This window comes from Drosophila arizonae, chromosome 4 (genome assembly GCF_054131065.1).
Source record: "Drosophila arizonae isolate 15081-1271.41 chromosome 4, UAZ_ARI_1.0, whole genome shotgun sequence".
Taxonomy (NCBI): domain Eukaryota; kingdom Metazoa; phylum Arthropoda; class Insecta; order Diptera; family Drosophilidae; genus Drosophila; species Drosophila arizonae.
Genome location: NC_142924.1, coordinates 6,528,917 through 6,551,092, shown reverse-complemented (window position 1 = coordinate 6,551,092; position 22,176 = coordinate 6,528,917). Strand labels below are relative to the sequence as shown.

The 22,176-nt window shown below is 39.5% G+C and overlaps 1 protein-coding gene across 2 annotated transcripts in view; it reads right to left on the bottom strand.

Moving 5' to 3' along the window:
• Pura (Puratrophin-1-like) overlaps positions 1-22,001 on the bottom strand; it is a 54,760-nt gene extending 32,759 nt beyond the window's left edge. The window contains exons 1-3 of one of the 2 annotated variants that reach the window (XM_089467959.1): positions 20,785-22,001; positions 9,795-10,766; positions 9,445-9,693 (exon numbers count right to left, since the gene is read on the bottom strand). In XM_089467959.1, the coding sequence (XP_089324085.1) occupies positions 9,445-9,693; positions 9,795-10,766; positions 20,785-20,979 (1,416 nt within the window). In that variant the 5' untranslated portion in view covers positions 20,980-22,001. Of the gene's footprint in view, positions 1-9,444; positions 9,694-9,794; positions 10,767-16,857; positions 17,898-20,784 lie in introns of those variants that run through there. The other variant, XM_089467960.1, reaches the window with a different exon arrangement.
• Between the last annotated feature and the right edge of the window lie 175 nt (positions 22,002-22,176).

Genomic DNA, 22,176 nt, shown 5'->3' with positions numbered 1-22,176 from the left:
TACAACTTAGAGCTGATATTCTACAGCTGCCGCACTGCCGCACTGCCTCGTTGCTGTGGTGCTCGGTGGTTGCTGCTGCTGCTGCTCCAATCAACCACTTTCAGTTCACAGCTGATCATGAACTTCGGCAAAAGCAAAACACAGCAACTACAACAACAACAACAACAACAAATCAGCTGAAAACGAGTTTTTATAGCCTCATGGCATAATAACTGAAAAACAACAACAGCAACTACAACAACAGCAGCTGAAAGATGATCTTGACTCGAGGTCTGGACTCTGATTCTGTCGGGTAATTGAAAATGTTGTTAGCCAACATCAATACCAAAAACGTTCATAAACTTGCCACAAACAGAGATAGAGATAGAACGAGAGAGGGAGAGAGAGAGAGGGAGAAGGCGAGGGAGATGGGAAAACACATTAAAACTAAAGCCATAAGTAAAGTCGAAAGGGTTTTCCAAGCATGCGATTTGCTTTTTTGGCCAATAAGGAAGTCAGAATTCGATATTAGAAAATCAAACAGGCAGCAGTAGCCTTTTCTCTTTTACTATTTGTTGAGCTTCAAATTTGCTCATTCGCAGTTTCTAGGAAAAGTTCTTGGTCGCAAACCACGAAATGTAATTGTTTTTCGTTTTTCTTTCTTTTGTGAGGGGGGATTAGAAGACATTGACTTTGAGGTGGAGGTTGAGTATATAAGGACGTGGACAGCAACAAAGACAACAACAACAAGCTGAAATAACATCGACAACGACATCGTCGGGCAAATCGAAATCAACTTTATGCACGTAAAATTTTAATGAGCACAGCACGAAGTCAATTTCAATGCTAATCCGGCGGCTAAAACGGACAAAAGACACAGACATCCAGACAGACGTAGGAACATTTAGACAGTCAGCCAGACGGACGCATATTGCATTGACCAGGAGTCGGGGACCACCGGGCCATCGGGCCACCAGCCACAGCTCTGGCTGCCTTGGCTGCCCTGGCTGCCCTGGTGGTTCAGCTGCCACATATGCCCCCAAGCCACAAATCACGAAGGTGGCGCACAATCTGACATCCCACTCACAACTGGGCTCCAGGCAAGGTGTCGCTGTTGTCTACACAAAAAGCCACTACACTGTGCTACACGATTGCACTGCAAGTTCTAGGTAAGGTAAAATGTAGGGGAGCGATGGAAGTGGAGTAGGGTTTGTGAATTTCTGAACCTAATACTAATACTGGAACTATACTAACATATATATAACAGAAAAGGATTTTCCAAAAAGAGAACTTTTAGTAAAGACTTTTAGCATCTAGAAAACTTTTGACAATTTTAAAATCTATTAAAGTTAATGGAGCAATGACAGCAGGTGATTTGCTTAAATTTATTCAAAATTCTTGGAAAATGTGCTCATGCAGTTTTAATCAGGTTTTTTGGCTGTTATCTATGCTAAGACAGCTCAAGACAGCTGTGTGGATAAGTTGTAAAGTGCATGAAAGCACATGCTGAAAAGTTCAAGTTAAAGTAGAAAAGTTTCTAGTGTGGCTTGAGATTATATATAGATATATAGATTTAAGTATAATTATTAAAGGTAATGCAAGTGGGAAAACACAATTAGGTATTCAACAATGACAGATTCAATAGGGTACAAAACTAATGAAGAAATATTACAAGTTCATTTAAAAGTGAATTGTACGTATACATATGAATGAGATGTGAAACTAATAGGATCCACAAAGCTCATAAACGTATGATACCTAAAGCTCGACTTGCGACTTGTGACTTTGTAAATGATAAACTTTAACATGATAGACCCCATTTAAAGATTAGAGAAAATATGAAGAGTTAAGATCGTTGCTAATATAACAAATTTAATTACGAGCTGTATAATAGTTGATCAATAAAAAAGTATTTTTGCTAAACATAAAAACGCTCTAGGAAGTTCAGACTCTCTGCTTTTATTAAATTTTATATTTGCTGTATATGCAAATCTTTGTTTGACTCCACAGTTAAAACTAATTGCATTTTGAACTTTTCGCAACTTCTTGCCATTTATTTAAATGCAAGTTTTTTTTTGTTGAACCGCAACCTTGCCTTGTTGTCTAGTGTTATAAACAAGCAACGCTTTGAACTTGACAAATGCAAAAATAACGTGACGCCAAATCAAATAATCCTGGCGGCAACTTCAACCTCCAACATCAACTTCAGCTTCAACTTCAACTTCAGCTCCAACAGCAAGTCTAATTTATGATTGAACCATTTATTAGAGCTTGGTCAAAGGTGCACACACAATTGTCGCAAAGGGCTTGTCAGTCATTCATGGGGATTTGTTACTGTAGTTGCCGTAGTAGTTGTTGTTGTTGCTGTTGTTGTTGCTGTTGCTGTTAACAATTTATTTGAAGCATTTGAAGCAGCCGTTTCTCACAGCGAATGTGTCTACCTGTTGTTTGGCATTGCAGGAAGCGTTCACCTTACCCAGACGAGACGAGCCAAGACGAGACGCGACGAGACGCGTCGAGTTGGGCAGACAATGACGATAATGACATAAAAAAAGAAGAAAACAAAGTAAAACAAACAGCAACAACTGCAACAACAACAACAACAGCAACAACAACTGGCAGTCAGTCAAACAAAAAGGAACACAATGTAGACACACACGCACACACACACACATTCATTTGTTGTGTCTCGGTTTCGGTGTCTGCCACTTGATGTGGACCCCAGCTAAGGCAACAACAACAACAACAACAACAACAGCAGCTGCAGCTCGATCTCCAGCTTTGGCTTCAGCTCCAACCGCAGCTCCTGCCGCCCAACTCCCTCTCTCCTTGTCTCTCTCTCTCTCTCTCTCTCTCTTTCTCTGTCTTCAAAGTCAATCCAAGCTGCGACTCATCATCAGCCTGGAGCTGGCTTTTGTTGGCTGGCTTAATTACTAAGCAAGTCACACGCGCTTGAATAATTCAAGGCTATCTCGAATGCAATTCTGGACGACGTCTTCGTATCTATTGCCAACTGCACAGCTGCGCATCCAGCTCTTTGTATATAAATATATATAGAGGGAGAGAGAGAGAGAGAGAGAGAAACGCATCAAATCCAAACATCACTTAAAGCTACTGCGTAACATAATCTGCCTGGCTGGCGGGGAACAGGGACCAGGGAACAGGGAACAGGGCTTGGACTTGGGATCGGGATTCCGTTTGTCACTGTCATTAACAACGCAGCTGCCAGCTAGAACTAAGTACCTTATAATGAACTGGCTAATGTGCAAGTATATCAACAAATAGTTAACCAAAGCAGCAACAAAGGCACAGCAGGTATTCCTAAGAGTTGTCTATGGTAAGTGATATGGCAATAGATATGAATTGCATAAGAAGGAAAAGAATCTTTAGAGCTGAACGTATCTAGTTGATGCCAGTTGGGTAAGTAATGCATGTTAGATAATTTATATGGAGTATACCAAAAAGTATCTATAGAGCAGTTTGGACAAAGCTATGCAAGTTTTGCAAGATGAAAGAGATCTGCTAAAGTATGTCTTATGTATGCTAAGAGATAGTGACGTAATAAAGATTGTCAAGCGAAGCAAAGAATAAATGATAAAAGAATTACAATATCTAATATAGTATATCTGCTTACTATTAGATACCATTTATAAGTAAGTGGTATGCAGTGAAAATGATACGAAAATATTAGAAAAGCATCTATAGTTTTTTCGGTTCTATAGATACTTTCCTAAGATTTGCATTTTATATCACTAACTTATAGAAAGTATCTAGTATCTTTAAAGACTTGTGAGCAGTAGATGATAAAAGAGTAAGAATATGTAAATTATCTTAGCTGCTGTCAAATCATTAAACATGTATCAAATGTAAATAATGAAGTTAGACCAATTTTGCCAAAAAGTAGGAGTAATGAATATCATATAAAGGGTGAGAAAAGAGTATATGAAATATTATATGATATGAGATATACGCTTACCTAAAAATATATCTTATTAACATTTCAAATTGTAGTAAATCTCCAACTCATAATTGATTGAGTTAAAACATCGTTTATTTCAAGCTAGTCTATGAAGTCTGTCAAGCTCATTAAAGCTTTAAATCATATTTGATTAAGTTACAATGACTCCCAACTAAAACTAAAAGCTCTTCAGCTGTAGTCGGTCGTAGTCGGCTGTTCAAAGCGTGTGAGTAAACTTGATGTTTGAACAAGAGAAATGAATGTTCAATAGATTTGTAAACACTTGAATGCATTCACTCATAATTCATGCTCAAATGTTATAGACGCATTATAATTCATCCATATCCATATCCATATTCATATCCTTAACGACAACTTCCTCTTCAGCTCTAATACGACATGTGATTGTCATGACTTTATAGCCAATTCACACTCACACCGCACACACACTCGCACACGCACACTCAGTCATGCACAACACGTGTCTATTCATATGAATGTGAGTGCGCACTCGTGAATGCATTTTACAAGTTATTTTATGCAAGCCATAAATATGCACTTTACACTTTGCACATTTCTTTTTCTTTACCTTACTAGCTCTGTCTCCCTTCCGCTCTTGCCCACTCTTGCCGTCTCTTTCTCTTTCTCTGTTAGCCTTTTTAATGTGTGCGCACAAGCAAAAAACAAACAGCCAGCCAGAGGATACAGATCGAGTATCTCTTAGCTCTTCGAGGAAGACAAAGTGTGTGAGCGAGAGAGAGAGAGAGAGAGAGAGAGAGAGGGGTGGAAGGGAGAGAGCAACATGTCCCGTAGTGTCTGCCTGCATACAAATTATGTACAAACATGTTTTTCAGAAATGTTCAATTCATTATCGCTAACAAATGCCGATCATGTTTGTGTTCAACTCACACACACACACACACACAATAAACAGTTCAAAGCACTTTTAGCAGCTCAAAAATTATTGCTGGATTGCAGAAAATCTAAAACGTCTGGCAACTGCATTTGAAATTGGGTCTGCAGAGACTTTATGAAGTGTAGGAGGGAGGAGGAGGAAGAGGAGGAGCGGGAGGGAGCAACTACTGCTGCTGCTGCTGCTGCTGCCGGGCACAACTCGGTAGCCGTTTGCCATCCAAAGCACTTCGATGCTCAAATCTCTGCAGCTCCGACAGTAATTGCTGTTGAGCTAAGTGATATGCCATGTACCAGCTGCAGCAACAGCAGCAACAGCAACAGCAACATCAGCAACAGAATCTGAATTCAAATCCGAATCGGAATATGTATTTGAGCGTTCAGGCCTAATCAGTTTGAACAGGGGCAACAAACAAAGGGCAGCTAGCCCCTAGTCTCTGCTTCTGCCTCTGCCTCTGCCTCTTCACTCTCTTTACTTAATACACAATTTCCGCTTACAATTTAGTGGCACTCGAAGCGAACAAAAAGCGTAAAGCGTAGCAAACCTGATGAGAGTTGCGACCCTTTCCCCCATACATATGCACATACATATATATATGTATATACATGCCTATAAGTATATGTGACCCCTTCTCTATATACCCTATATTGCCCTTTCTAAGTGTGCGTGTCGCTGCGTCTGCGCACAAAAAGCCGAATTAAATTACAGAACGTGCTTCATTCATTCAAAAAAGAAGAAGAAGAAAGAAGCTGAAAGAACAATCAAATAAAAATAAATAAAAGCAAAGTAAAAGTGTTTGAAGTGTGTGTGAAGTGTTTAGTGCCAAGCTGCCAGATACCTCGCAAGGCTTTGCTTTACTCTAAATTCTAATTCAAACTCTCAAACCCTCAAACTCTCAGCATATAATATAAACAAAAATAATTTAAGAACAGACCTAAAAATCGAATTCTCATCTCTTCAATTATTTTCTTTTCTGATTGATCTTCTCTAATATTTAAATCATCTCTTAATTTTCTTTGCTTCCAGTTCATCATAATTTTATTTCAGCTTCCCATTATATCAATTCTTTGATCTTTGCCTAACTTATGCATCATTTACCATTTCTAATCTCTTATCTTTAATCTAAACATCTTATTTCTTTCAATTTAGAATTTCTCATATTTACCTAAAAAATTTTGCCCCTCTGCTCTTCTGTCTTCCATCAACTTCCATCAATTTTGAACTCTCACACATCAGTTTTCATTCTTAAGCTGTGAGATATCCTGTAAAATATTTTAAGCTGTTTTCTGTCTGTCTGCCTAAAGTGCTTTAAGTTGACAGCATATCAAAGTAATTCCTCCCACTCAATCTTTACTTTTCTAATCTTTCAATTTCGAAATTTTCATCTCAATTTGATTTTTTTGATTGCTGATAAATGTGTTGAGTGGGTCAGACAGTTTACATATTTGTTTATTTCTTTTTTTTTTTTATTGACAGTTGAAAAGAAAAAATAATAATAATAATAAAATTAAAAATGATTTTTTCACTAAAAAAAAAAAAAAAAAAAATACTACAAATTAAATAAATGAAATACAAAATTTTTAATTAACAAGAGAATGATGACTGTTTTAAACGCTAAAAAATAACTAACTAACTATTTATACTTTTTCGTTTTATTTACTAACACAAAATAATTGAGAATCATAAAAGTAAAGTCTATAACTTTATAAATGTGAATAAATACAAAATCTGTTAAGCACTTCATAGTTTTTCACAGAAAATATTTAATTTTTACAATCGTAAAAAAATTATGTTCTAAAGCGAAATGGCACTAAGCTTTTAATATTTCAAACAAATTTAATTTCTCAAAAATTTATTACGAAAATTTGTTCATAAATATAGCCAAATAAAAAAATAAAACATTGTTTTCTTAAAAATATAAAATTATAATTTATTTCTTTATTTTATTTTCTTTCCTTTTTTTTCATTTTAGTTCACTTTTATCTTTTTTTTTTTATTTTAATTTTTTTTTAATATCTCGATCTAAGAATTGACTTTTCCTCTGGCTATATTACAAATTTATAATCCTTTTACTCTAAATAAATAATAAATTTTAATATTCATTTTATCATTTCAATTTACGTTTATCTATTTCTTTAACTCTTGCTCTACCAAAAATTTTAATTTCGAAAGAAAACACTTCATTTTATAGGGTATAAGAACCCATCAAACGCCACTTCACTCACACGCAGCTAAGATTCTTTGCAGCGAATGTTTTAAGTTTCATTATTAAACACACGCACACACACTTAAGCACTCACACATACTAATGGAGAGAAGAGAACGCACAGCTTGAGAAATTAAAAGGCAATTAACATGCAACAAGGCAGCTGCAACTGTGAAGTTGCAAGTAGCAGAGGGTAGGAGGGAACCAGGAGGCCAGAGGGCGCCCTCTGCTGTTGCTGCTGCTGCTGCCACGCCGTGGGCTCAACATACGTATATTTTTTACGGCTTCTCTACAAAAATCAGCTGCAAATGTGCGTAGTAATTTTTCGCTGATTGATTCAAATAATAAAAAAAAAGAACGTTTGCCAGAGTCAAAGTTGCTGCAGCTTGTATGTAGGTCACTTCAAGCAGAGATAAAGATAGAGAGAGATGGAGGGAGGGAGGGAAGTGGATGGAGACACCCACAGCTAAATGTGTTGTGCGTGCCACGCTGCGTATGCGTAACGCAAATTAACATAAATTACACTTTAGACACAGCAGCAACAATTGCAACAGCAACAGCAACAACTTGTTGATAAGCAACACACATACACCACACACACACACACACACATGCAGACAGTTTGTCAAGAACACATTTCGATTGTAAGTCTCAATAAGTTTTCAATTCGATTTCATATTTATTTTTCCATTCTCAAGTCTGCACTTGGTCGACAGCCCACACTTAGTCTTTGGCTTTGTTTGTCATTGAATGACCAAATCCAAAAGCCTCTTATCGAGTGAAGGTTCTTAAAGTCTTAGCGTAGGTCGAAGGACGCATTTCCGTACTTATTTCTCTTTTTTTTTTTTCGTAAACAGACAAAGCAAAAAACATTCCAATTTACAGTGCTAATTGCCTGAAAGTTCAGGGACGCCACTTGGTAGAAAACCGTTATGCAAAAGTACAAATACAAATTTACAGCTATAAAGTTTGAGCTTTGAGCTCTGCATAATAAAAAACAATTGTTGGAAATTACCTCAAACTATATAAAAATAAGATATTGTAAAGGCTTTGATTAAGTATTTTATGGGCACTTTTATGGCTACTTTTGTTGCGGTTTATTCTTTAGCAAATATTCAAATATTCAAATATTTCTCTGACTAATCACACTTTAAGGCACTTCACTTCACTGAGATTAATTTATAGACATTTGATTAATTTATTTGATTATTATTTTGCTGTTGTTATTCCTGTTGCACATTTCTTGTTGGCGTCACAAAAAAACCTGCGAAATACGAAAGGTTTCGTTTCGTCTTCGCTGCTTGTTTTGTTTCTTGTTGGATTTTGTTATTATGATTTTTTTCTGTATTGCTGTTCGGTTTTCAGCCGCTCACAAGACTGCGCGCCGCGAATTCAAATCTCAAACTGACAAAACCCGAAGCCGAACAGCAATGCGACTTATTTCGACCTATTCGTGCAATTCGACCAATTTGCTTGCGCGCACGAAGTTGTGGGCAATCCAATTGGTAAAGCGCATGCATGTTATACTCAGGATGGCACTGCTATGCTCAGTTTGGCACTGCTAAGCATGCGGAGTTGAGTTCGGCGCGTTTGCCGGTTTTTCGTTTAGACCTAATTTAACAGTGACCAGGGCTGCGCTAACAGAGTTTTGATTAGGGAATTGTTTGATTAGATTTATTAATATTTTTTATTAGAGATATGTATAAGTGGAATTTTGGGATTTAAGATTCACGCAAAGTCTTTGAAATATGTGTTCCTAAGAGCTGTTTTTGTGTTAAAATTTTTTTTAGAACTTTCAATTTTGTAAAAATTGGACATTAACATTTTTTTTTTTTCTGCAGTATTTGCTATTTTTTACAATTTTTACCTTCCATTTTATATATAGCACAGTTTTAATTAGTTCTTTTGTGTGTTTTTCTGCATGCCCCATAAATTATTTATCTTACGATCCAAGTTTTTTTTTTAGGTCATCGGCACATATAGCACATATAGATCTGTCTGTAAGTAGCCATAAAGAATGCGCTATTGTTCGATTAAATATGCACAGGCACATAAACTATGCCCATTCCTCGATTTCGCGATTCCCAATCCCCAATTCCCGCTTCCCGATTCCCATTCCCATTTCAGAGTTCTGCCGACACCCATTCCGAAACCCCCTGCCAATGGCAGTGCTATTTTCATTTCCATAGCTGGAGATCGTTAAATTGCTCATGCGCTAATTTGCGAGCCTGCGAGAATGAGAGAGAGACAGAGCTAGAGATAGAGGGAGCGAGCATCTACTAAATGATAGATCTCTGTGCTGCGATCTCTTCTTTAAGGGTTCTCGAATTGGGCTGGGGCCCAATTGTAGGGCATCCGCATGGATTCAGTGTTCGGTGGGGCACTTACCTCGCCAATTTGATGAGTGGCGCGCAGCGTTGCGGCAATTTGCGCAAATTTGCATAGGTAACGCTGCTCGAAGCGCGGCAGGCAGCCATCGTATCTCAGGTTGAGCAGCTCACGTGCCTGGCGCATTAAAATCGCACGCGTGCGTGCCCAGTAGACGGGATAAATGTGCGACAGATGCCTGTCAATCAGCTCAGCCAGCTGGACCCCATCCGCATCCATGTGGCATTGATTTGTGGCAACTGTTGGTGCCTGCTCGCCAATCACAAATGAACAAATTAAGGGCTTAAGTTAGTTGTTGATCTAGCAATTGTTGTTGTTGTTGTTGCTGTTGATTTTGGATGGATAGTTACCTCTTGCAATGGTACCTTTTGCTCTGCCATCTCCTCCTGCTGCTGCTGCTGCTGCTGCTCCCTTGGCTCTTCATCGGTTTCAGATTCGCTGCTGCTGCTGCCGCTGCTCGACTCCTGCGGCGCTGTTGGCGCTCGGCGCAGGCTTAAATCAATCGGCAAGCAGTCCACGTAGGCGCTCGCTGAATCTCTGCTGCCACAGCTGGAGTCCTCCGCCTCCTCCTGCTCCTGCTTGGACTCCTTCTCTTGCTGTTGCTGCTGCATCATCGTGGGTGCTGTTCCTTCGTTCTTGATCAATGTAATCGTTGCTGTTGTCGTTGTTGCTGTGGCTGGAGATGTTGCTCTTGTTGCTGTTGCCGTTGCTGTTGGTGCTGCGTCTGCAACTGTTGCTGTTACTATTGCTACATTGGTTGCTGTTGCTCCTGCTGTTGTTGCCGTTGCTGTGGCTGTTGCTGGCCTGCTCTGTTGACCCGTTAGCCGTTGCTTGCATTTCTTTAGATAGCTGCGTACACGCGACTTGCTGCGGCTCGCAGTTGCTGCTGCTGCTGTTGCTGTTGTTGTTGTTTTTGTTGCTGGGCATTGACAGCACACATAATTAGCATTCGTTTTGGCCAGCTCCTCCTCCTGCCGCAGTTCCAACTCCTCTTGCATTTCCTCATCCTCTTCCGACTCCTCCTCAACAAACTCGTCGCGCGCTATTGGCGCTGTGTGGCCCGCTCTGGCCTCGTTCATGTTGTTGTTGTTGTTGTTGTTGCTGTTGCTGGTTGTGTCCGTGTTCATGTTGTCCATGTCGATGGCAACTGCTGGCGGCGCCGACATCGCGGCCGGGCCATCGATTTGAGTGTCACTCAGCACCAAGATCTCGCTTAAATGGCCCTGATCCACAAATTCAGCTCCTGGGTCGCTGTTTGTTGTTGTTGTTGTTGTTGTGGCTGCAGTTGTTGATGTTGTTGCTGCTGCCTTGTTTGTGTCAGTCTGCATTGGGGCGAAGAGACAGAAACAGAAACAGAAACTTAGACACGTGTGAAGTTCGAAACATTTAAAAGGTAAATGGGCTTTAAGGTTACGATGTGTTGCAGTTCAGATGTCTTATAAATTATACGAATTTTTGCAACATTTAAGCGTGGAAATATTTAAGGAAGAAGATTTTTGAGATCACATGTCTTTATTAAGAGAGGGTAAGGAAAGAGATGTATTAAAAGAAATTAAAATAGGATGAAATATGAATAAAAAAGAAATATACGAAAGATAGAGATATATATACATATATGTATATATATAGAGAGAGAGAAAGATAGAGATGGAAAGAAAGTTAAAGAAAGACAGAGAGAGAGAGAGGGGAAGAAGGATAGAGAAAGACAGGGTAAAGGCGAGAGAGAGAGAAAGAGAGACAGAGATAGAAAGAATGAGATTCAAAGACAGAGAATGAGAGAAAATGGGAAATAAAATCTTAAATAGAGAAGGTGATTGAGGAACATGGAACAGAACAGTGAAACAGAAATTGAAACAGAAAGTGAAACAGAATGAAACTGTTCAAGATAAAACATTAACATATTATAATATAATATGTATTATATATAATAAACATTTTTTTTACAGACTATAAATTTCCGCATTGTGGGCGAGTCGACATGTGGACAGAACTAAAATGGGGTGCGCTACAAATCGGGGGCATAAATGCCCAAGTAAAGCAAGTAAGAGTGCATGCAGTGGAGACTGCACGACTAGGAAATACCCTTATTCCGATTATGCATTGCATAAGTAATAAAAAACGTTCTGCCGCGCCTTCTGCTGCTTGTTGGCAGCATTTTCACTAAACTAATATACCCCGCATTCACATTTCCACATGGGTTCGTTCTTAACTCACACACACACACACAGAGACAGTTCAGGTTGCCTGGGCTACCGTTTGACCGGGCGCATGTTAAAAGTTAAACAGAAAATCAATTGGGGACAACATTGATCCGATTTCACATAGCCACAGACAACAGCAGGAGGGCGTGGCAGGGCAGGGCAGGGCAGGGGCTTCCTTCTGTAGAAAACAAATGCTATTGCAGTTGCAGTTGCCTGCAACTGTGTGGCAGCTGCAGCTCGCATTTGCATTGCATGACAATCAAATGACTTTGGCAGAGCTCAAAACGTCAAATGTTTGGCTGTTGTTTGTGTCTCCCAGTTGATGTTGTTGTTGTTGTTGTTGTTGCTGCTGTTGTCATAGGTCAAGTGTAGCACAGTAGAATTCACTTTCTTTTGCACACACACACATGCAGAGATTGGGAAACTTTGCAGTGAAAGTGGCTGGCCGCCTCCTTTTTGACCATAACACACAATGCCCACTGGCCATAGTTTATTTTATTTTTGTTGTTGTTTTTGTTTCTGGCCTCTTTGAGAGTCAAGAGACAACAGAAAATACTTAAAATTGTTCAGCCTGACAATGTGACACTTTTGCGCCATATAAGCAACGCTAACACCCACAACGAACCACAGAGACAGCCAGAGACTTGCCGAAAGAGAGAGAGTGAGAGAGAGAGAGAGAGCCGGTGCTGGCAGCGGTACGCGCTTTGTTTTAGTCACTAAACACAGTTTGAAGTCCTGTGCTGAGTCCTAGCCAAAAACGTTGCGTTTCGCCAGACTGGCCGCCAGATGTCGCCAGTGGGCACAGGCGCAAGCGCATGCGCCAAAATAAATTGCAAGCGCTGCGGCTGCCTTTTGATGTGAGTGCACAAAAATAAATACCAATAAATATATCACGCGAAATATCACAGAAATATTTTCATTTGTGCCACTTGCAAGATGCCCCATTGCCATGGCCAAAAGGGGCACGGGGCAGCGACAGGGGCAGAGGCTGTGGCAGAGGCAGCGACAGCGGCAGCTGAGTCCAATTTACAGCCGGACGCAGCTCATCAATTAATTACCCAGCTCTGGTCTGGCCCGCAGGCGTGCGTGCATGCGTGTCTGACTGGCTCTTGGATTTCCTCTCTGGTCTCTCCGGGCAGTGGGTCGAGCTGGCCAACAACAGCAACAACAACAACAACAACAACAAGCGACAAAGCTGCTCAAGACATTTAAAGGAAGGTCGCTTCAGTGCATTTGCAGACCAGCTTAGCTAACCTTGGGGCAATTGGAATTTCGATTTGAATTGAAGCAGCAACAACAACAACAACAACAACTAGAAAGATATACAACACATTAGCTTCTCACGCGTGTACAGTTACGCGCGCGCGCGAGCAGCTGACCCACATCCCAAATCAAATTAATAGAAGACAAACACATCTTCCAATTGGATTCAAGTTGGAAATTAATTTTTATGCGTCGCTTGTCACATTTGTGTTAATCAAAACATTATGACTGAGTTTTCTTTTTATTAATTGGACAAGCTGGCCAACTGCCTGCCTAGCTGTCCACACACACACACACACACACAAACACCTGCCTACAAATTAAATTTATTGCGTGTGATTTTGATGGTGGACAAAAGACAAGAAAAAACACGAAAACCGAAAAAAATAAATAAATAAAAAAATTGCGTCAGCAAACTAATTTGTTAGCAACGGCAGTTAACGGAGCGCCACACACACACATGCGCACACACACACACACACAGAGGCACGCACTTGGCGCGTTGGCGTTGCAAATTGCAATTGCCCATTTATATGAAAGCCTGGCGACACCGGGCGGGAGTGCGGGAGTGCGTGGTTGAGTGGGTGCGTGGGTGGCCACTGCATCTGCTCCCGCTCCCAAATTAAGTGACAGCCGACGCGGCCACAGCTAAAGCTGGAAAAGAAATTGAAAATTACTTACACACGCTCGACTCTGACGGGCCGTTAATGGCTCGGGCCTAACCTCTGCACTGAACCCCCACCGAAAACCCAGCGAACCAAAACGAAAGAGAAATGAATTTCGCATCGAGAGTTGAAGCTGCGCTGGCAATGTGAGAAAAGTCATTTGCATGTTAAGCAGTTGCACACACACAAACACACTCACACATACATACATACATGTGCATGGATAAAATTAATGTGAAAATGCCCGTAATATTGGATGACAAGTGACAAGGCGTTAATGTATGCAATATATACCCTGTAATTAAGCGAGGCTAACGATTACATGATGTGCATATTAAGTGATTATTAACTGAAGCTGGGCATCCTTTAAGTCAGAGGTGAGACAGAGCGAGAGAGAGATAGAGAAGATTGGCAAAGGAATATAAAAATGATGGTGATGCATAATGGACAGTAGCAATGATAATAATAATTATACTATAATGACAATAATTATGATGGAGCTTGATTATTATATAAATGCGAACACTAACACAGAGGTTAATGATGGCAATAGCAATGCAAATACTAATGCTAATGCTAATATTCATTTCAATGATATTGATAATGCCAACGCTAATGCTAATGCTAAGCACACTATATTATGAATTAGACTAATAATAATAATAATTATAATGATAATATGATTATAATGAACCCAATAAAAATAATATAATAATAATAAAAATAATAATAATAATGATAATAATAATAATAATGATATAGTAATTATGAAGTAATTATAATAATTATAATGCTAACAGTAATGATATGCAAAAGGCGTTATCAAAGACAAGGATTACTACTGGAAGTGCCCAGATGAGCTACATTAAGTAGAGTTATCTCGTGATGATCCTACTAATACTAATGTTAATGGTAAAGCTAAGGAATAAACAATACTAAAAATAACATTTCACTAGTTCTGCTAATAATAATAATGATCAAGATAATACCATAATACTATATTCCCTTTAAAAAGAAGTACTCAACCTAATCTCAATCACTGCCCAATCAGTGACTGCATAATATGTAGTATTTACAGTTGCAGCTATCAATAGCTAATAACAACCCACTCTCGCGCCATCTCGACCATCATCGTCGCGACCATCTCAAGTTGCAGCTGTAGTACTATTATATGCTTATGATATAATATAATACTCTCTGTGATCCCCAAGGTGTTGTTCTCCGATTTCCTCAATTACCTAGATGCCGTGTCGCTTATCAGCGGCGCCTTTTCCTGCTTTCGGCCCTATCGCAAAGTCCGACCAAAGTCCGACGTATTTCTTTCATATTGCAATTGGGCATGCACAAATCTTATTCAAGTCGAATGCGTTTGCATTTTTCATGAGTTTTCCCACGTTGTGCGTGCGGCAATAACAACAACAGCAACAAAATCGAATGAAAAATAAAGGAAAATATGGAAAACTTAAACAGTTTTCATGTCGCTGTCGCTCTTTTCCTCAGTTAACAGCTACGAATGCGATTTGAAAGCCGCTCAACAGCAGAGATGTTGCTGATGTTGTTGTTGTTGCTGTTGCATGTCTCTTGGTTTTTTTTTTTTTTGCATGATTTCTGGTTGAAAATGCAAAACTTACATAGTTGCAATAAATAAATATGCATGGCCATGGAGCTGCCCAAACAATGTGGCAAAGCAGCAACCGAAAAATTGACGAGCGGATGCACAAAGCGGCGGCAACAGCAACAGCAACAGCAACGGCAACGACAACGGCAGCAGTAACATCGGCCCCCAACTTGCAACTGGCAGCCAAGCCAAGTGGCAACAACAACAACAGCAACAACAACATCAACATTCATTGCAATTAGCTGCAACAATTTTTATTTGCTTCTCTCCAACATTTTATTTTTTATTTTTGTGGGTTTATTGGCCAATGGCTGCAACTGCCTCGCCTGTAGCTGCCCCCGCCTCCTGCTACTCCTCCACCTCTCCCTGCCACTCCTCCTCCACCCACTTGCTGCCTGTCCATGCAACAAATGAGGCACTGATAAATATTATTAGCGGTTCACTGGCTTTGCTCAGGCCAGCTAGCCTAGCTAGCCGCATGCCACATTTGCAGCCATAATCGCAATTTATTTAAATGCGAGCTGTAGCATGTGGCAGGGGCAAGTTGCCCGTTGCCCGTTGCCCGTTGCAGAGTTGTCATTTACCAGTTGCAATCGTTGGCAGTCAGTCCACAATTAATATCGACATTTTAACACTTAGCGTTGACTTATTGCAGCTCTGGTTTGTCTCTCTCTCTCTCTCTCTTCTCTCTCCCTCCCTGCCTCCTCTCGCTCTTAGACTGTTTTTATCAATGGAACGTTTAAGCCGAGCTAGAGATTTGGCCAAATGGCTTTTGGCCAACAGCTTTGGCCATTGGCCACGGCGGCTACTGCTGGTGGTCCACCATCTCCTGCTCTTCATATCATATCAATAAAAAAAAATTACGGCCATGTCAATTGTGGCAACTTTTTTAGTTTGTCTTTCTTTCGTTTCGTTTTGTTTTACTATTTTAATATAATTTTCTTCCCAAATCTTTGGCCATTTCCTGCGCTTTTCCCAACGAGTCTAACGGAAAATGTGAGGTTAAAATTTACATTGATGCTCTAATAAAATAATGAGGCAAAAAAATGAAAATTTGTCAAAATATATAAATTACTTAAAATGTAACAAAAATTGAGATTGATTAAATGAAAAATAAGAACATTTATTTATGCTCCAAAATTAATTTTTTTTAAAGAGGAAAGGGTAAATTGTAAAAATAAAAGCCACAAAAAAAAAAGTAATTAATTTCCTATTATTATTATCTTCCATAAACATATACTAAAATATTATATATTAATTTTCGCATAAAAAGAATACCAATTTAAACAAATCTACAAATCCCATTAAAAATCTCAGTTTTAGCCAATTTCTGGTTGCTCTGAGACAAGTCGTCTTAAATACGATATCAATTTCTGTGATCTCTCAATTGGGAGCGCTTAGTTATGAATAATTTGGTGGCATTAAGTTGCAATTACACGTGAGCCAGGCTCTCGCATTGCAAATTGCTCAATTTAAATCAATAAAGCAACGAACGATCTGTAACAGTTTCCAGGTGACCCGCATTCAGCAGAGCTAGCTATATAGTATATATAACTGTATGTGCTCATACACATTTACAATTTCCATTTCCATTTGGAGCGGTTTTTTCATATTTTCTTCTTTTTTTTGGTGAATGCCCTAAAGGCAAAGAGCCGAAGCCACCTACCGTTGCAATGGCCGCATACGAATGCCAGATCAATGTCGGCCTCAGCGGACTCAGCGGCGGCGGCTGCGTACGCAGGCGAGCATATTGCTGCATGAATAGTTTCCAGATTACATAAGACATCATAAAGATCGATGCGAGACCGGGCCAGGCCAGGCCAGTCTGGCGATATCCACATGCAAATTGTATGCGTGCCAGGAAATCGTCTGACTCTCAGCAGATCCAGCAGACACGGAAAGACAGGGACTCCCCGACTCGACTCCAGACTTCAGACATCAGACTTTTCGGCTTAATGCGTAGTTTGTGTTGCGTTTATTGTTTCATAAATTCAAAAAGAAATCAAGCGCGACTCGAGTCCGAAATTTGTCGGCTTACATTATTATTATTATTGCTTATTATTATTATTATTATTATGGCAGCAGGCGATTCACTTTACAAAAGACAGATTCACTTCATTTTTCACAAAAGCCAAGCCAACAAAGGCAGGTAGGCGCGACGAGGGGAGGAGGGGCGTGGCAGAGGCGACTTAGTGCACTTTTTACTCCCTGCTTCTTCTGCTTCTTCTTTCTTGTATTATTTTAATATTTATTTACATTTGAGCATTTTGCATAACGCGCGGGTCACGACGGAAATCGTCGGCTGGCAATTTATCAATACATAGTTGTTGCTGTTGTTGTTGTTTTTTGTTTATTTTCAGTTTGTGTGTTTCTTTTTTCTTTGTTGGCTCGTAGCCTAGGGTAAGCCACAGAAAGGTTCAGGTTCAGCTACGTGCAGCAGAAATCAGCAGTAAAAAAAAAATAAATAATGAAAAACGCGCCAAAAAATCAAAACGCGCACAAATTTTGTTTTTTTTTTTCCTCGATTTTTTTTGCGATGCGAGATCAATGGGAAAAAAACGCGACGCAGCCACACAGATCTCTCGGGGCAGGGCTCCAATTGGCAAACGGCTGCTCCAACTGGAACTGCGCTTGCGAATTGGAAAATGTTCGCGTCCGTTTGGGAAAACAAGTTCAAAGCGTTTGCGGCGCGCAACTAAATTGAAATGAGCCGAGCGCCAAATGGAAAAGCCGCACACACGCCCCACACACACACACACACACACACATACGCCTAGGCACACCTACACCTTTACAGTCACACACGCACACACATACACACTGCAAGCTTGAATGATTTTCCATGCGTGCGAATGATTTTCAATGTGAATTCGCTGTGCGAATGAATCGCCGAGGCGCTCTTGAATTGATTGAATGCGAGTCAATCAAATTCTATATAGAAATACACTGTGCCACAAGTAAATATACGTATTTTTGCTTAATTATGTTGATATTTATATTTCTTTTAAAATATTTTTAATTATTAAATTTTATATATTTTTCTTGATTGCAAACTTTTTTTTTATTATACAAAATTGTTTATAAATTTTTTACTGACTTTAAAAATTTTATATAGTATTAAAATTATTTAAAAAAAAATTTTTTGTTTTAATCATTACAATTTATTTTATTTTTAATATTGTATATATATGTATATATATTTTTTGATTGAAAATATATATTTTTTTTTTTAGTTATAAAAAATTTCTATAAATATATTTTCTTACTATATATTTATGCAACTAATATTGGAGCTCTTTTATAATTTAAATAACATAACAACATAGCATTTCTTTTTCTGCCTTATGTACTCAAACAAACATCATGTTTTGAAGGTTCGTATTTAAAATTATTTTATGTATATAAATATATATATGTTATTTATATTATAATTAACTTTATTTCAATACTTCCTTCACCCTATTCGACTGCTCTATTGATTTTGTAGCAGAGTGTTTTTTCTGATATATAGCTTTCAAAACAACACACCCACATTTGCTGCGCACAAGGGCTAGGGTATTCTTTTATTGTTCGACTGTTTTGTGCTCAGAAGGGGGCGACAGAAATTCTCTGTGTTTAATGCTCCCCATCGCATTGTTTGCTTTATTTGCCTCTCCCTTTTTCCCCGCCCCCAACTGCCCGATAGACATTGTTAGCCATAATTGCGAAGTGGCAAGCGCTCATAGAGCGGCCACAGCTGCCAGCGCCTTGAACTTGGCTAAAAACTCGAGATACTTTCCACACTTTCCATGCACCATACGCGTATAATCGTCTGTCTAGCTAGCTGACAGGCCCTTTGTTTGCGGCTATACGAAATGGTTCCATGGCACCATAGCTCCACGGCTGAAGCTCCATGGTTTCTGATGCGATTTCGATTATCGGAACATGCGATTTTTGTTTACTGCAAGCTGAGTTTAAGTGCTGAGAAATAAACATTTGCGCGAAGCGAATAAATATTTTGTTTTGATTTCAATCTACGAGAAATACTTTGAACGAAGGTGTCTTTAAAACTTGCTATAAATAAAACATTTGGCAGGCGACATGAATACGTTTGCTCAACTATAGATAAAGTGTCTAGTTATACAGAATCACAATTAATCGTTTCTTTGTATGAGCTACATATGTATGAACAAAAAGTATAAATTCGATCTAAGCTAATATAATCTATATGCTTGTTGTTGATCCCCCTTACACGAAGAGACTATTAATCATCTGACAATTATCTCGTAATTACTCCATAAATTCTCTTAAATTTATAATTCCATCTTTCAACTATTCGTGTTCAATTGTGATCTTAACTCATTAAAAGTGCATTTCCGGCAGTTGTTAGCTTATACAAATGTGACTCAACTCATGATGTCAGTAGTTTTTTTTTCTTCTTTTTTCATTACATAAACTACATTAATTTGCTTGAAATATATTGTTCCCTAACAATGATCTCATATGTAACTCGGAGTAGCTTAGAAACCTGATTGAAAAGTCAAAGTTATATATCAACTAACAGCTTTCAATCAAAATTAATAAACATGGGTTGTTTAATACAATTAAATACACTGTTTAGATGGGAAAGTTTTGAAACTGAAATGTATACGACTTTTTAGGATTACTTATTGGCTTAATGACTCTTAAACTGTAAGCAATTGCTTCGAGTAATATCTAGATAAATTGGCAGAATGTGATATGCACTTATCTATGTTTATGCAGTTAAGATAGAGTATCTACATGTATATCAAGTTGATACTTCGATACTTCGACTTCGAAACTAATATGCCCATTTTTACACATCTCAAACTCTGACAAATTTCGTGCAATAGAAAACTCTTTGCTATGCTCACGGCGTCTGTCATACTCTCCCTTATACGTGTTATGCCTGCAATATGCCTAGTTATAGAGTGGTTACAGCAGTACGCCCCGAAACTATTTCGAAATTGCCAAAAATTTCATTGCAAATACAACAAAGCAAAGAAACTCATCAACAACTTTCATAAAAATTCGCATAAATTTGGATTTCTAACAATGCAGCGAAAAGTGTTCGAAATTGATAACGACTCAAACGGCGAGCAGAACTGTTATACAAGCTGACAGCGATAATCGCTCAACTTGAAGACAGGCCAGAGCCAGACATGCAAAATAGCAACAATAAGAACAACAACAACAACAGGAGCAACAGCTACGGCAACGGCAATGCGGCTCAGGGCTAGGCTGGTGGACACACCTACCGTTAGGTTAGAGTGTTTAGCAAATGGCAACGGAAACGGAACAAAGCGGCAGACAGTTGGCAACTACGTCACGGTAACGGTGAAATGGGGGTTGAGCTTTTGGGCAAACCTGATGGAGAAATTGTTGCAAGTCACGCCAATGCAAAAGTTCGAACCCTGCCCTCAAATACGCAGGAAAAACAAAATTTACCGCAAAATTAAACCACCAATTATTGGCTTTAATTGAATTCCAGAGAAATTAAACATTAGACGAAAATCAATTAGTAGAGTAAAGCTGAGCCAAAGGGGTTGAATAAATAGTTGACCCGCTTTTGAACGGTACTCAGGACGCTTACCCGTTGTCTCTGCTGCTGCTGGTGCTGCTGCTGCTGACGTCGACGCGGCAGCGACAAACGCTTCTTAATCCACTTGAGCGTCGTTTGACGGCTGCGCGTTAGCGACATGCTGAAGGCGTTCCAGATGTGTAGGATCAGCAAAAAGATAAACTGCAGCCACTCGACGCACTGCTCACGCGTTGGCAGACGCAACATTAAGCACAACACTTGCTGCCTAAATGCAGCAACAACAATTTCATCACTTTCAAGTCGAGCGACAGAGATAGAAACACTTCCAGTTGCCTGCGCTTGGCGCTCTTTCAGCAAAGCTTTGACTTCTTCTTATTCTTGATTTTTGCACACAATATTTTTGTTCTGTATGCCTTTAAATCACTTTTCGTTGTTTCCTTTATAGCACTAGTATTTTATAGACTCGAGGGGGGGAGCGTGGTGTATTTAATATTATTGGCCGCGGACACCGTTGTTACTTCAGTTACGTTTGTTGTTTGACTGAGAATGCGGTCGCATTTGCTGCTGCGACGACGGCGTCGGCTGCGACGTTGCTAACTCCGAGAGCGGCTTAGACTGAGACCGAGAGTGTTGTTGCAGTAGGCGCAAATTGTCACCAATGCGACACCCCGTTGCTGTTGTTGTCGTCTGTCTCTGTGTGCGCGCTTTGTTTATAGGTTGCGTGTGTGTGAGCGAGAGTATGTGCGTGTGTGTGCTCGCTCAAGAAAGTAAATGCGAGCGCGTATAAATAATGCAATAAGCAACAGCTACAAAAAAAACCCCGAAACCTTAAACGGCACTTTTTTGCAGTCAGAGCACATCGCACTTCAAAGCCGGCTTCGCTGCTGACGTCGTCGTCACTGCTGCTGGCCGCTCAGCTAAGCCCTGCCCTTCTCTAGGCCGCGGCCGCTGTCGCTGCTGCTGCTGCCGAAACTGAAATTGAGCTTTGTACTCAATTTGATTGTCCGTAACGGCAACAAAAGCCATATTTCAGTACATGCAGGCTAGTCGAGCTTTTTGTTGTTGCTAAGAAATTGTTATTGTAATAGGCCGCCGCACAGTGGTTGAAGCGTAATTAAAGGAGATTTAATTAATATATAATTCATATTGATAAAAACTGAAACTTTGCATTACACATAAACTGAAATTATATTTTGTATTTATTTTACAAATTCATTTGTTTACACTTCACTTATGTGTATTATTTGTATATGTATTACATATGGCACCACAGTGTGTTGAGCACGTGTGGGTGCTTTATAGCTACTGCCGCGTGTCAAAACGTATTTAGAGAGAGAGGGAGAGAGAGAGGGAGAGAGAGAGCGGCCATGGAAGAGAACGAAAACTAAAGCTTGGCGTGCATTTCCGATGGACTGTGTGAAAAAGAAGAGCCATCGAAACGCA